General features: G+C 40.7%; 1 protein-coding gene across 2 annotated transcripts; it reads left to right on the top strand.

Annotated features, from left to right (window-relative positions):
- The first annotated feature begins 2,651 nt into the window (after window positions 1–2,651).
- Window positions 2,652–11,816, top strand: LOC143166073 (hepatitis A virus cellular receptor 1 homolog). Of its 2 annotated transcripts, XM_076350128.1 has the most exons (10): window positions 2,652–2,669; window positions 2,915–3,018; window positions 4,236–4,330; window positions 6,359–6,703; window positions 7,303–7,353; window positions 9,234–9,313; window positions 9,574–9,630; window positions 10,384–10,498; window positions 11,147–11,186; window positions 11,575–11,816. In XM_076350128.1, the coding sequence occupies exons 3-10, from the start codon at window positions 4,282–4,284 to the stop codon at window positions 11,666–11,668; spliced, it is 831 nt and encodes a 276-aa protein (XP_076206243.1). In that variant the 5' UTR covers window positions 2,652–2,669; window positions 2,915–3,018; window positions 4,236–4,281; the 3' UTR covers window positions 11,669–11,816. The 2 variants fall into 2 exon arrangements, with proteins under 2 accessions (XP_076206243.1, XP_076206244.1); XM_076350129.1 differs by lacking the exons at window positions 2,652–2,669; window positions 2,915–3,018; window positions 7,303–7,353 and having other exon boundaries at window positions 4,075–4,330.
- The last annotated feature ends 4,193 nt before the right edge of the window (window positions 11,817–16,009 follow it).

The raw sequence follows: 16,009 nt of genomic DNA, 5'->3' as shown, positions 1-16,009 counted from the left end.
CAAAATCCATTCCTTTCTAGCTTTGTAATAATATAACTGTACTAAAGAGAACATAAGCATTCCTTTATTACAGATATAATGTGGTATAATTTGCTTTATAGAGACACACTGTCAAGAATTTCAACAACGAAATGAATTAAAATCAATTGGATTTTAATTTTCTTAGATGTGCATCATAACCAGTCGTGAGCTTACAAAAATGCCTTCTCTTTTTTTTTTTTTTTTTTACACATAAATGCTTAGACTAACTTATATTTCCTGCATAGTTAATATACATGCATGAAGTTAATATTTTGCAGTGCGGATGCTTTGTATTTGCCTTTTAGGTGGGCTCTGTGCCCAGCTGAGCATTTTTCTCAGGAAGGAGAGTTTGATTGGTTAATTAGCCTTTATACTATTTGAGAACTTCTAAGTTTGAAAGAACCTGCAAGTATTCCATCAAGTGGAAGCCATATCAGCCATGTTTAAAGAACATTTGAGTTGGATCAACCCGCCCATAGCAAGAGGAAAAGAGTGATTTGATAGTGAAGAAGTGGCTTCTTTACCCTGCCCCTTGTGGCAGGGAAATCCTACTTCTGTCTTTTTGCCGTGTAAAACATACATTATGTATGTTTTCCAAAGTATGTACAGCAGCTAAAAACCAGGTAAACTTTATGGGTGAGGGCACTCACACAAACTCTATTTTTAACCGTGATTTAACAAGCTATGTCTCTGTTTCACTTGATCATTCTGTTTTCAGAAATGGGCAGGCAAAAGTACTTAGCTGTTGGGTGGTGGGGATTGAGCTCAGTGCAGATAAAGATGAAATGAACTGAAGCAAGTCTGTGACTCACTGGAGGACATCATCTGCTCTTTTAAGTGCACATGGCATCGTAAGTAACAATAAAGGAGTAGAAACATGTTTTTATTAGAAATGTGTAAATAATTTTACGAAGTTAAGACTTTTGTCCTTTATTCAACCACCGCTGTTTCCTTCCTTCTCCTCAGACTAGATCTAAATTATATTGCTTGTAGGTAACTAAAACAGTTGCAAGTGAGCAGAATTAATTTGGTATCTACTTTGCAGATGTTGTTTCATGTGGAAGATGTGAAGAAACATTTAGTGCCTCCTGGATAAGAGAGGTCATGCACTGTGGAACTACAGTTTGTCACGGATGTTTTAACTTTGCCATTCAAAAAGAACTGTCATAGATGCTCAATGGTTTTCTATTAATTTTTTCCTAATTTTTATGCTTTTAATAAAGTCATAGGCCTGGGTACCGTAGTTACAAAATACTGCACAAGCTGGGTCCTAGCAGCAAGTAATGATTGCAGTGAACTTTTTTGTGAAACCATTGAGGTAAATGGGGATCATGTCATTTAAAAAATACTTAAGGCTGCTTTCACTTTCCAAAAAGGTTCACAAATAATTTGTTTATTCTAGACTATTTTTTTCTATGTTTCTATGTTTAAGGCAAACCCTTAGAAAGCTGTGGGGCCAAAACATTGACTTTTTCCTCCGTTGTCAGGTCAAAGTGATAGCTTTCCCTTTTTCTGTTACAGCTTTGCTTTTGGGAAAACAACGGGCTGTAGCTGCAGTGAAGGCAGTGGGTGGCATATGCCTGTTAGTCTAGGGAAATGGGCATTTCGTAGGATGATGTGACTCACTGACTAGCAAATTTGATTATAAATGTTGTCTTCTCTAGTGTGTTAATTAACCTGCTCCTGATCATGAGATCTTTCCTTACCTCAGCAAATCCTGATTTTATTTTTGGATGTGATAACATTTGAAGTATTCTACCCCTGAAATGTTAATGTATACAATATGTGTTGGATTATATATGCCTTATGAAATGTGATGAGATAAAGTTAACATCAGGTGTTAAGCAGCATTTTGTTGGATGTTTTCTTAATTAAAAAAAAAGGAAAGAAAAAAGCCCAGCCCTTCTATTACACTATCTGAACAAGCACAGGGATAGCAGAAGTACAGTTACTTGAAAAGTTCCAAAAGTTTCTTGATACAGAGAAGCCAAATGTGTCACTGGTGGATAAAAGGGGAAAGTTTGTAGCTCTGATCATCTAGGAGGAAAAGAAGAAAAGCTATTTAATGATATGGCTTTAAAATAGTGCAATGAAGAGATGTTTCCAGCAATGCTTTAAACTTATTTCAGTATTTAATGTTTTGGTTTGGTTTTATTTTCACAAAGTATGATCTGACTATATGCTCTGAGTCAAGAAAAAATGTGCTGCTACTTTAAGGGCTGCATGAAAAAGATGACGTTGGCACCTTTTCTATAGAAATGGTGCTAATTTCTTGCACAAACAAAAAACAGGAACTTGCAAAACAGGTATGTAGAAACACAGAAATTATATCGAGGCATTCCATATGGTCCGTGTTTGAGATGAAATCTAAAGCATGTGGGTTAACTGTTGCCCTGTAGCTCTCACATTCTCTTACTATGTGACCAGAATGGCTTTCCTGGGGATACAGCCAGTAGATGGCTCCCAAACTACTGTAGACTATCGTATGAACGAAACAACATGGGTGAAGTGAGTAGAATGGGCTCAAGCAGAGCACTGGGATAACAGTGTCCTTACTTTCTTACCCTATTTATTTATTTCAGAGCTCAGACATGGCCTATGCACAGGAGAAATCCATGTGGACCCATGCACACTGCACGTTATTGCAGGTAACTGGCAGAAGGGACGTGTCCTGGTCTGCAGGTGGATGTTTGTCACACACTGAACCACCAAGAGGAGTCATCACCTGGTGCCATGCGCTATCATGGCATGGCTGTGGTGAATGTGGTGACCCACCTTCTGCCAGAGCCAGGTTGCCCTGCCTTTTCCTTTTGTGCAGAGCAGTTTCAGGATCCTGCCATTAATGATCAGAATTGTTCCTGTAGCAGCTATCTGCAGTTTCCTGTTTCCCCAGAAACAAGAGGAGTAAAGAGGAGGCATTTTCTTAAGAGTCCTGCTTCCAGCCACCGCATACAAAAAACACCCTTTCTCCCTCCTTCCCTCAGCTCTTTCCTACAGGTATGTTGCTAGTGTTTGTCTCTTGACTACTTTAATCCCTTGATTTTCTTCCTTTTCACTTAAAGAAACTGTTACTTTGGTGACTTGTTCTCATGTAAAGCAGTCAGTGCCAGACAGCTCTGCTGGTTCTGATTCTAGCCTAATGTATGGTTTTGGGTCTGTTTTTGGAAGCATTTCTGCTGTTTCAGTTATTCAGTTATATTATTATTATAATATATATTATATATAATATTATTATTCAGTTATACTATTATAAAAAGTAACTCCTTACAACTTAATTTTGTCTGTATAAAACAGAGTAAAATAGATTAGTTACTTCAGCAAAGAACATTTGTTGGCCCTAGATCAAATACACTTGATCACAGCTGCAGTTCTAGTCCAAACAATATGAAAAGACAAGATGTCCTCAAGAAGAGTTAGGTAATCCAGGGACAGGGAGAGTGGCCAGGGAATACCATTTCTCAAAAGCTGTATTTCAGCAACATTTTGTCAAAGCGAGCCTTGAGCCTGAAACGATGTGGTTTTCACACTACTTTTAAAGAGACCTCTGTATTCTGTGTGTGTTACTTTATGTTGCAAAAGCCCAGATACATACAGAATTTTAAGAGTCAGATGATGAAAGACTGTAACTCTGTTAAGCTACAACAGTGTAACAGTAGGGCAGCTTTCCAATACTACCAAATTATAGCCTACAAAGAAAATAGCGTTTGCCTAAAGATGCTCTGAGCTGCTTCTAAGTATTAAAACCAGAAATATGATTAAATGCTTGAGTGAGTCTTCCTAGGAATCTGTTACTTTGCAAGTCCTTTCTGTTTACCATAGTCTGTTACATACCCTATGTAATCTCTTATCCAAATTCTATCTAGTATGGCAAAAAAAGGTGTGGGAAGCAGTATGGGGCAAGGGATTACTGATAGTTGTGCCAGCTCGGTGGTGCTGATAAGTTTCATCTACTGTAATCAAGCAGATCTGGAAAAAACGAGAAGTACTTTTCTGAAGTGCTGCGAAGTGTTTAGCCTTTTAGTCAAACCACAGTCAGCAAGAGCAGCTGTGTACCCCATCGGCAGCAGCGTTTGGCTGTACTGCTAGAGACTAACAGACTAACCACAGGAAAGGCAATCCAGATTAGACTAAAGGGCATTCTCAGCTGTGTCTGGAGATGACTTACTAAGAAGTAAAACCAGAACTTTACAAAGAAGATGTTTTCTTGAATGTAGGTGCCCGAAGGGTGAACAGGAGTGTTGTTCCTTGTCTTCAGCCACAATGTCGTCTTATTTCTGCATGAGCTGGATTCTTCTGATCCTGTTTACAGGTAACTAAGTGGGCCTAAATGAATAGGTGGAGGTGGATGGAGGTAACATGCATCAATGTTTCTGAGGGTTGCAAAGAGAGAGATTTTATGTTGCAACGGGAAGAGTGGCCCCATGGCACAGAAACTGCAGTTTCGTGTTATGCACAGAACTTTATCACAGTGGCTTAATAGTCTTCTGATGGCCTTATCTCCTTTTTAAAACAAAATCATGTTGAGGGTATGATGGTTTTAAAGACACTGCTTCTTGGGTGGTCTGCCAGTCTTATTAGTGAATGATTTTTGGGGTTTTTTAGATAATGATGATCTGAGATGAGCAGAGAACTTTAAAGCATTTTAGAAAAGATATAAACCAAGATATAAACTATTTCACGTCAACAGGCTTTGTGAAGGTGAATGCTTAGGAAGACAGGGAAAAGGTCAGCTGTGGCTTCTGGTGTTTTTTAGCCAATATGAAATTTTATTGGGACAAATTGATAATTTCTCCTTTTTTATTCTGAGAAAGCAGTCCTCCTAGGAAAATACTGTTAAAGGCAATAGCACTGAAAACAACAGGTTGCAGAGTGGTACTAGTATAGGCAGATAGACATTAAAAATTTGGTGGTAGAATGTGTTCAGTAGAAAGAAAAGGGATATTACAGATATTATTTCATCTATTTCTTTATAAAGCCATTTATGGTGAGATTAATTCAGAGCTTGCTTTTTTATATTAAATAACATACGTTATTTTCAGAGATTAGTTTCTAATATGCTATTGTGGCAAAGTCTCTGAATGCAGACTTATTTTTAACTATAATAGCTTAGGGTAGGAAAATGACTGAGCTGAGCTGGGGAAAACAGCTTTTTCACAAGGGATAATTGCAATCAAGCCATACAGTGCTTAGGATCCACCGGTGCATGTTGGCGGACCTGCCTCGGGGAGCTCCCTTCCTAATTATAGACTGGGCTAGACTTTTAATAGAGATAATTTGTTGCCTATACTCGCTGCAGAGAATTCTATCCCTGAAATGTTAATACGGATAGATCGAAATATTTACACATGTGATCCCGTGTTACTGAATTTGATAAGAAATGTGTAGCAGTAAGTATATGGCAAACAATTTTCTTTGAAGTACAAGCAGACAGAATGTGCATCTCAGGAGCCCCGCTGCGTAACCTGTTAGAAGAAGGTGGTTACAGGATGGCTGTGACTGGATCACCAGAGCACAAATGGCTGGCACTTAATACAGCTTTTATTAAAATCCTCCTAAAGGGAATATAGACTGGAGTGGTCTAAATACAGCGAAATAAACTATCTCACTCTGATGAATGGGCTACTGGCTGCTAGGTCTCAGTGTTTTGACTTGAATAGCGTGACACAGCCCTCTGGAAATGTGAAAAATTACTTTTAATGGGAACCATTATGCAGTTAGAAACTGTGTAACAATGAGGGAAGAAAATAAGGCAGTGAAAAAAGAGGGTATAAAATTTCTCAGAAAAGCTCTGAAAAATCCCTTCTGATAGGAATAGGCAAAATCTGTCATTAGGCAAGAAAAGAGGAAATGTGTTCAGCAGTGGTTATTCTGACGAAAGCGACTAAATGGCAGGTTTTCATTGAAAGGGAGGAAGAGCTTCCCACAATAGTTTTAATGAAAGTCAATGCCTTACTGTTCCCCCGTGTGTGGCTTGGATTAGGTCTGAACTAAGGAAAAAAATAAAGAGCTAACAAACCAGACATGGCTGAAGAGAAGCCACCGAGTTGTGCAGATCCAAACTCTGTTCTCTCTTCACCTCTCTGTCTACCTGCAGAGGCTGCAGAAAGTGTGTTTCTTCTTTCTCTGGCTAGAGACACATTCTGAACAAATCACTGGCCCGATCATTATCCCTCACTGCGTCAGTCCTGCTGGGATTCACATCTGTTCATGGAAAACCCAATCCAGCAATGCTTGGTGGTGTTTGTGAGATGGGAGGTATCAGGTCATGCAAGATGCACGAGAAGCTTCCACTTGTATGCGCTGTGCTCAACAACTACGTTTGTCTCTTTGTCCACAGGCCCCACGGTATTGGGATCACTTGTGAAAGGAAAGGTTGGTCAGAATATCACTGTGCCCTGCTTTTACACTGTCAGGAGGACACAAGACATCACATCAATGTGCTGGGGTCGTGACAGCTGCCCTGTTTCAAAATGTTACCAGACCATTATCTGGACAGATGGATGGAAGGTGACAGAGCAGTACAATAGAAGGTATATGTTGAAAGGGAACCTGCAGATGGGTGACGTGTCCCTCACGATCGTGAACGCCGAGGAAGGAGACAGTGGGATATACTGTTGCCGCGTCGAGATCTCGGGGTGGTTCAATGATCAGACAAGTAATCACAAGGTTGTGATAGAGAAAGGTGAGTGCAGAGGCGCTCTCTTGTGTCAGTACTATTGTGGTAAATCTGCTCTTGAGTCTGGATTTCAAAGCTTGTGGTGGAAATGATTTCTATAATCATCCATAGGACTGATCTTTAGGACTTTGCAGTTCTGCTGTTAGTGCTGTTTAAATTAAGCTGTATTTGGCATTGTTGTAATCCCAGCACAGTCACTGCAATTAAAAAAAGGACATGGTTCTTTGTTTCATGGTGCACAGCACTACTGAGCTTAGAAGCACTGTTTGAAGAATTTAAGAGGAAGGGCAGCATAGGGAACTTAATTAATCTGAAGCGCTATATTTGCACCCTTTTCATTGAAAACGGTGCTTCATTTTCCCTGCTTGATTCCAGAGTAAAGCCCAGGGACACAAAATTAGTATAGACAATTTTTTTTATCAACTCTTCCTTTGATTTTTAGTTTTTCTCTTGTTTGTAAAAAGCAAAATATATGGAACAAGTGGCTGATAGATGTACTTGTGTAGCTGGTGCTAGTAAATTTTTATTATAGAAACACTTTTTCACTACATAAACGCACACTAAGGTTAATTATAATGTATGTTGGTTTTATTTTTTAACATCAGCTAGGATCTCTACTGCAAGTCCTCACATTTACACGTCTGAACAGACCTCAGGTAACTTTTATCCAAGTATTAATCTCAATATCATATATAAGCTATATTGCAAATGGGGATCTTAGGAAGGAAACAAAATGAGAGATTATAGAAATGTCTTGGCTAAAATTTACTAAACATTACCATAGAAGCAGAGATCAGAACTTGGATTTAAATTCTGCCTGACATTATATTGAGAGTCCAACAGAAGGAACACGTATATGTGGGAGGAAGTTTGTTTCCAGGTGTTATGCTTAAGTAGATGTTTTATTGGTGCTGCAAGCATTGTTTTTCTTGTGGCTATTGTTTTCGTATGTTGTTTTCTTTGTGGTATAAAATCTCACCTTGTCTTCTGGAAATGCATCCCGTGAACAGTAAAACAAATTTTTAGAAGTTGGGTGTGCCCACTATTTAATCGATTTATTTGTTGCTCTATAACATAGAACTGTTTTATTGGACTATCTCAAAAGTGCATCTAGTTCAGGATCCTATCTCAGTAGCAGTCAACTGCAGATGATTAAGGAGGATCATAGAAACAGGGCAGTAATTTTGTGATACAGCGCCAAAGTATTCTTCTACCCTGGTATAATGTGTGTCTCAGAGGCTGCCCCTGTCCTCTGTAGCCTATGCATATTTAATAATGTGAGGCCCCTCATTGTAGTGGAAGAGACAGTGAACAACTATTCCTCACTCGGTTTCTCCATTCCACTCACAAGTTTATAGACTTCTATGGTACACCCACTCAGCTGCATTTTTTCAGTCTGAAAAAGACAACTTTAATTTCCAGTACACAAGAGAGAGCTCATAGTGTAACAATAGCTTATTCTCTGGATTTTGAAAGAAAAATCAGGGATGCCATTTGTATTTCTCCCTCCACTTCAGATGTTTCCAGCTAAGCAGCTCTAAAATATTACAACAGTTGCATTTCCGTTTTGGAAGAAGAAGTGAAAACTTTCTCAGACTGTTTCTATTCTAGTTGCAAATAACATGGCTTCCAATCTTAGAACTCACGGGTTTTCTTAACCCTGTGACATCTTCCTTAGCTGCTGCTGGAACAATTTTCTATGTTCTCAGAATACGAGTTAATATGTGCATGTTCACACAGAGAGAAACTGGAAAAGGCAGGTGGCCCTGTGCCTCTGATGTAGGAATACTCCAGCATCTCCAGTGGAAGAGAACAGTGAAGCAGATAATCCTGTCCTCTTCAAAACAAAGTTCTGGGATGAGGGTAACAATTAAAAACATCAAAGGAACCAGCTGGGGTTGTCATAATGTGAACAGGAGGTTTTGTTTTCAGTCTCATCTGACATCACATGGAGAAACCGAGACTGATGATATGGAAGACATAAGTTTGTAGCTCTGAATTTTAAATATCGCAAACAGCTTTGCTCTGGGAAATTACCTCAAAATATGCTGCAGGTCCTTATGCAAACGTATCACACTTTGGTCAGTCTGTTTACTGTATAGCCACCCGGTACTTTAAAAGTATTGCTTGCTTTCTCTAACTCTGCACCACTTGCTCTTTCGAGGCCCTGAGCTGACCTTAATCAGTTTTCATCAGATAACCTAAGTTTGCTTTAGGCATCCGCTGCCGCCTCTTGGCTCCAAAAACAGAGCCTACCTTGGTAACTCCTTCCTTCTAGGCCCTCTGTTGAGATAACAGCAAGAGCTAGGTGTTTCCTGGAAGGAATTCAAAGCTCTGAAAAGGACAGCAGAGGCTCCGGTATTCAGAGTTTTGTGCTGCCCTCTGAAGGCACCAACCTCTTTATGATATGCAGAGCCGAGACTCCTGATAGAGAGAGATTTAGGTTTGGTGGTCCCAAGTCAGCAGTACAAATTCCCCTCTGTCAAGGCAGAGTGGTTATCTGTGCAAGTGATGTGTTTGTCTTGCCTTTGCTCAGCTCATGGGAGTGCCAGTGAATCATCCTTTACCATCACAAGAACGTGGCCGTTGGTTTCTGCTTCGGAAGCTCCTCAGACTGTAAGTATCTCTGTGCTATAGCATAGCTAGACAAAGTGGATAGACAAGAGAGGTTATTGGGTTATCCCTACAGTTAACTTTTACTGCTTTAGTTTGATTGTGAAAGAATATTTTTTTTTTTTTAGTCTGCATGTTTAGTGCTTATGAAAGAATGCTTATGTGTTCATTATTAAAGAGGAAAAAAAAAACCTGCTTTGCATGCATAAAGTACTTCCTACTAATGCAGGAAGAGCTTTAGCAACATCTATACTGTCTTTCAGGCCTCTGGTCCCTGCTCAAGCACCTCAGACTGCTTGGATGTAACTTCAAACCTGCAGGTATGGCAGGATATGGGAAGAGTTGAAATTAGACCACCTGACAGCACAGGGGTGCCCTGCACTTCCCGTGCAATGGGGTTCAAGCAGGCAGCTCTGTGTCTGTCCTGCTGAGTCCTCCAGCACATATTGCAGGGTGACAGGCGCCCAAATTTTATCAGGAAGGCAAGACAGCCAAGCCAGCCTTTGGGAAGGCCTGCTGTGATGTACAACAAGGCAGTATGTGCTGTGGGCGTTCATACTGCTGCATGTGCAGAATGTAAGTCAGGGACCATACTGCGCTTCAGCGTCTTTCCAGGCCTGAGTTCCTAATGACAGGTTAGATATCTAACGGCTGGCTTCAGAAAGAAGTTTTGCCTAGGTAAAGACCAATGCAAGGAGAAGGCATATTTACTTACTGGTATAAAGCCTTAAATAACTACTGAATAAGCTGACAAAAAGGAGGGAGGGTGTGACATCAGGAGATATTTTAATCATAAAAAATAAGATATTCATCAAATAGTATTAAACCTGAACAAATGGGATTTGTCATAACTTCAGGTCCTTTGACAATCTCAAAAGACAATGTGTTTAACAGCATGGTTCACACAACTGTTGCAGTGATTCTGCTTGAAACTAGTCCTGTATCTCAAACTAGGCTCTTGCTCTCAAGTGTACTTCTACTGCAGGGTTGCAAAACACACAAATGGCCTTTGGGTACTGTATGGGCTTCTTGCTCTCAGTGCCACTAATGCTCATCTGTTCCATGTTTGACAGAATGCGTCTGTGTTGCATGGCACTCAGCGGTATTCAGAAAATGGGCTATACATTGGGATTGGCTTGTCTGCGGTACTTCTAGCCATCCTTATTTTGGCTCTGTTCATCACTAGACGTAAGTCATTTTCACAGGTGTTTATTCAAGGATTGGTCAGGTATGTCTGATCGCAGCTGTGGCAGATGCCACATGTCTTCTGCTTCAGGGAAGTGAGCTAAGGTCTCTGGATGGCCTCACTCCGTGCCCTGCGCTGTGGTTGCTTGCTCAGCTCTTCCCCTTAGCCTCTGGGGCATAGAACAGCAAGGTGCCAATGTGGTCTTGTCATTTTATGTTTCAGACTCCTTAGCAACCAGTCGACCCACAGTGTGGGGAGGAGATGCATGATACAAGCCCACATCCCCTGCCCTGCTCATTTCCTCCTACCCATTCCTCAGTTGCCATGTTGTCCCAGTCTTTCCCAATGGGAGGGGCACTGGTTTCATATAACTATGTCCAGTATTTTTCTATGTGCCAGACTTTCTCCATAGAGGCTCTTGGTTAGACCAAGGCATATGAATTAGATCTCATGGAAATAATGGGGATTTCCTATACTGAAAACATATGCTTAAAGTTCCCTTATTTAGTTTCTTACGGAACTTATTTAGTTTCTTACTCTTGAATTTTTTTTTTTTTTTGGAACCCTCTACTTTACTTGCTTCTGATGGCTTAAAGAAAATTATGTGTTTTCTTTCTTTTTTCTTTATTTTCATTCTGGATGGTCCTTAGAATATTTATACAATACAAAGAAGATGGGTGACTTTGCAAAGTAAGTATTCTGTTTCTGCTTTAACTAATAGGACAAACTAGATTGCAGAAAGAAAATGTTGTCAGTATGCTGACTGCTCCACCACATACTTTGACTTTCTTTTTTAATCTCAAGTTAATAGGAAACATTGCAAAAAGAAATTAATAAATCCTGCTGCTTATCATTAGTTAGTAAGCAAAAATTAGTATAATTATCAGTTCATTGCATTAGGGAGCATGCAGACTATAAGTATGGATGTCTCAAGTGGAAAAATGACTCATCAGTCATGTTTAAGTGTTTTTGCATATTTTACTTTTTTCCAGTGAGCTGGTTGATTTACCTATCTGCTCTTCTGTGTTTCTGTTGTCTGTTTTTTGTTTAACAGCATGGTTTTTACTCTTTTGTGCAGCTTCATTGCATATTGGAGACCAGAACATGCAGGGAACCATAGTGCCCTGGAAGATGACATCCATGCAGAGGAAAACATTTATATAATACACTAAGGACTGTATGCGTGCTTGCCTTTGTCATTGCTGGGACATTAAATAGTTTGCAAAATGTTAGCTGCTCCCTCTGCTCAGCAGCTAAAGGTGACTGGACTACTGAAGCATTATTCACATCATTCTAATAAAACAAATAATTAGAAGCGTAGCTTTTAAGAACTTTATCAGCTTGTTCCAGAAACAGAAACCCTACTGGCTTGAATGGAAAATTCCAGAATCCACTTATCAAACCCTAATGAAAGTTACCATTATATTTATTATCTGCTTCAAATTCTCTCTTCCTTTTTGGAAAAAAGAGGAAGTGCCAGAATGGCTACTCCATCACAAAAGGAAAACCACACACGTTTTTTAAAAGTTTGTCTTCACTGTGTATTGTATCTGCCAGCTACAGAAGAGCCCATGCCATCGGAGGGCAGACACGATCTCATAGCCGCCGTGACAAAGATGATGCATGGAAAAACTTGGTGGTACTAGTATTTCAATATACATTTAGTTGAATTTTCACTGAAGTCAGGTATACCCAGTCCTGGTAACAGCTCAGTAATTGCAATGTACTAATTCCTGTCCACCCACAGTTAAATCTGGAGGAGGTATTGATGCTCACCCTCTCATGGGGTGTCCTCGGAGCCTACAGGATCAGTACTTCAACGTGCAGAATATTCACGGCTTGTTTTCAGAGAACTATGACTAAGTGTGTTTTCCTCTGCAAAATACGTCACTTTTTCTATGGCTTTCTCCTCGGGCCTGCCTATGTCCTGAGAAGTCCTCAGGGTGGAAAGTCTCACTTCTAGGCCTCTAAAACAACTGAACAAAAAAATAACTACTTTGTAAAGTTAATTAAATTCTTACTTTTCTTAGCTTGTGGAGAAGTCATGGACATTGCACAAAATATTGGCTGAAAGTTTGCCCTGCCTTTACACCCCTCTAGATACCAAACAATTCTAATGTCTCATGCTGGATTTGTTCGATGGCCTTTAGCTCATAAATGGGGAGTATCTGTGGCCTTTCCTCCATTGCTGCTCAGTTAGACATGGCTCTCGGTTTTTATTCTCTGTAACACTAAACTTTGGTTTACTTAAATTGAGGCAGCCCCGTGAGTATGAATCAACATTTTATGCATTGTTGAGCAATAGACACAACACACCCAAATCAGCTTGAAGTGGAAGAATAATTTTCCCCAATCTTTTTTAAGAACACATTTTTAAATAGAGGCTGGGGACTTCCTGAAAGAGCACAAAAGTAGTACAGGCAGGAGAGAGACCAACTCTTGCCAAATATTGGTCAGTACAGATTTTGCCCTGAAGCTCATCCCAAGCAGCAGTGTGGAATACCTAAAGCAGGCATTGCTGCCACAGGGAAGACTCACAGACTGACTGAAACTTTCTATTGTTGAGTTCATCATTTTCAAGGGAGTCATGCAAAGAACAAAGCTGTATTATACAATGAGGCATAAAGAAACAATAATCAAATCAGTAGGTATTTATGTTAACAGCTGAGACACTTGAGGCCACGGTCTGGTTGTGCTTTAAGGGGAGCTGGGGTCAGTGGAGCAGTTACCCCTCCTTCCCCTAGCTGGTAGCGATGGGAGGGCTTGAGCTGGCTGGGGAGGGGAGCATTTTCCCCCAGGAGTCCTGGAGAGCCTGGCTAAGGTGGGATATTGCAGGTGAGTGTGCTTGTAAAGACTCACGAAGGAGGGAAAGTCTCCTCGTCCTGTTGAGGAAGGAAGAAATGGAAAGCAAGTTGGCATAGGTGACCCTGGTGTGCTTTGTATTTTCACTTGTGCTGTGCGTTGTCTTGGGGCTCTGTTGGAGCAGGCCTAAAAGGTTGAAAATGTGGAAGTGAATTCGCGGTTGACTGAAGAGCTCAGCGTGGGAGCACAGATATTAGGTGATGACTGGTCCCTGGGCCAGGAAAAGTGATGGAGGAAACCAGCTCTGCCACTTTCTGTCTTCATGTCACGTGTTGCTTTGTGTAAGAAGGTACCGAAACTAGAAAGGACCTGCTGGTGTTAGACTGTATTTTTGTATTTGTTAGTAGCAATTACTAGACTAAAATTACTGACCCTACTGCAGATGTTGCTTTCCTTCTGCCTGGCTGAGCATGTTGCTGCTGCGGGCTCTAGCCCATGACTGGAGCTGGAGGAAGTCTGATCTGGTCTGTGAACTAAATCTCAGAAAATATCTTCAGCAATTTCTTCTTTCTGCAATTTTACCAAATCAATCTCTACTGGGGTCAGAGTTAGACAAGTGTGGGGTTTCCAAAATTATCTGATTCCAACTACTCGTGCTCTTAAGGAGTTTGAAGACCATCCTTAAGACTGCTAATCATGAAAACTGCTTGCCCATAAGGATTTTTTTCTTAATATTACAGGCTAATTCAGTGAGTTTTCCATGTAAAATACAGTTCTAGAATATCTAATAACCAAAATCTTCATTAAAGTTTCCTTTCTGCTGTGCAGTTACTTGGTAAACAGACTTTGCAAAGGTTGTGCGGAGCAAGAACTGCGCCTTGGATATGCAGTGTAATACATACAAATACACGCAGGCCGAAGCTCCGTGTGGTTTTTCATTACTTCTGCTTGTGTCAGTGATCTTGGAACAGGCATTTCAAAATGAGCCCCAGAGATGAGCAGGTGGCACTTGGAGCCGGTTCACCTATTAAGAGATTATCCAGCTGCACACAAACTGGCAGCACATTGAGCGTGATAAGGCTAACGAGCTGCACACTGATATTTTTGAGACAGCTCTCTGCCTTTCCTTTTCTGCCTGCAAGAAGCCACTAGATAGCAGTACAGGAGCAGAAAGCAAGGCCTATTTTTCTGGTTCTTCCCAGCACGCTTGGATTTTGGGTGGCCTTTTTCTACTCTGCTGCATTTAGCCCAGTCTTGCTAAAGAAACAAAGCTGATGTGATGCTGTGTTTATCCTCTTCCTTCCCTAGTCACCTGCAACATACCGACCAATTCTGCTTTGACAAGCTTCATGGAAATTAGTAGCTGGATAAAGCTCCGAATTTGTGCCCCAGGTGGGATTCAGCTGCTCCCTGCACTGGCATCAGCTGGGCATGGGCTTGCAGCCACTGCTTAATGGGAGACAAAGGAGAAACTGGGATCATTGCAGGGAAAAAGTCTCCAGGATATTGGACACATCAGGTTTCATTAGTTCTGTTCACAAAACAGCTGGGGTTGTGTGTACTTGGCACTGTATAAACTGTACCTGGTCAAACATAGCAAATTAGATATTTTACCGATTGCTGGTTAACCTGCCTTATAATGTTGACAATAAGACACTGCTGTATTGTTGTGTCTGTCCCCACTGGTTGCTGTTTATGCTGCACTGAAGCATGTGAAGGTACAGAGCAGCATTCCGGCATCACTTCGATTCAGAATAGTTCTCTGAGCTTCACGCTGCTTGAATCTGCCACTAAGTTGGCTACAGCAGCAGCAGTTGGCTACATGCTGGTGAAAGAAACCAGGCATCCTGGCTTTGCTGTAGCCTAGTCTGTCGGGGATCTACTTCTTGCCACTGTAAGGTAGCGGTGGTGTGATGGATGAGGATGCTAATGAGAGGTAGCCTCCTACTCCAATGTACTACTGAGTCCAACAGGTCTGCAAGCACAAGAGTCCTTCTCTGATGCTGTGTCGGGGGGGGGATATCAAACAACTAATCCCTCTTCAACCTTCCTGTGCTATTCAAGATTTTGTAGAGCTGTTCGTGGTGCCCCTTAGGTTATCTCTTTTCAAGGCTGACTCATCTTGGATTACCCATCTAATCTTCCTGTGGAAGCTCTTCCATACTTTCCACCATTCTTTTTGCCCTTCCTGGTACCCTTGCTGCATCTAAGATACGCTTTTGAAGGAACTAGAACTATACATAGAATCCAAGGTAGATTTGTAGAGTGGTGTAATACTGTCTTCTGCTTTGTTTTCTATGGCTTTACTAATACCTGCTAAAATTTGATTTGCTTTTTTCTATGCTACCAAGCAGAGGGGTGATATTTTCATGGGCTTGACTACTCATGATAAGCCCAAAATCTCATTCCTGAGGGGGTAATGTCTGGTTAAAGCCCATCATTTTATCATTAAAACTTGGAATTGCTCTCCTGTTTGCACCATGCTACATTTATTTGCACAGAATTTTGTCCATCTGCAATTCTTCATTCCTGACCTTAATGCCCTGAATTACTTTTGGTTTATTACTCATCTTTTCCAGAGAAGAACTTCCGGAGAACTTCTTTATCAATTGGTCAGAAAGTAAATAAAGTCAGAAAGAGTAAAAAATACTTCTTGGAGATGGTGTTGCAGATCTTTGGGAAGGATGTTGTTTTGGTGAGAAAACATTTGT

This window comes from Aptenodytes patagonicus, chromosome 12, assembly GCF_965638725.1.
Source record: "Aptenodytes patagonicus chromosome 12, bAptPat1.pri.cur, whole genome shotgun sequence".
NCBI lineage: Eukaryota > Metazoa > Chordata > Aves > Sphenisciformes > Spheniscidae > Aptenodytes > Aptenodytes patagonicus.
Note: the sequence above shows the minus strand (reverse complement) of the source record. Positions and strands in the feature narration are given on the sequence as shown.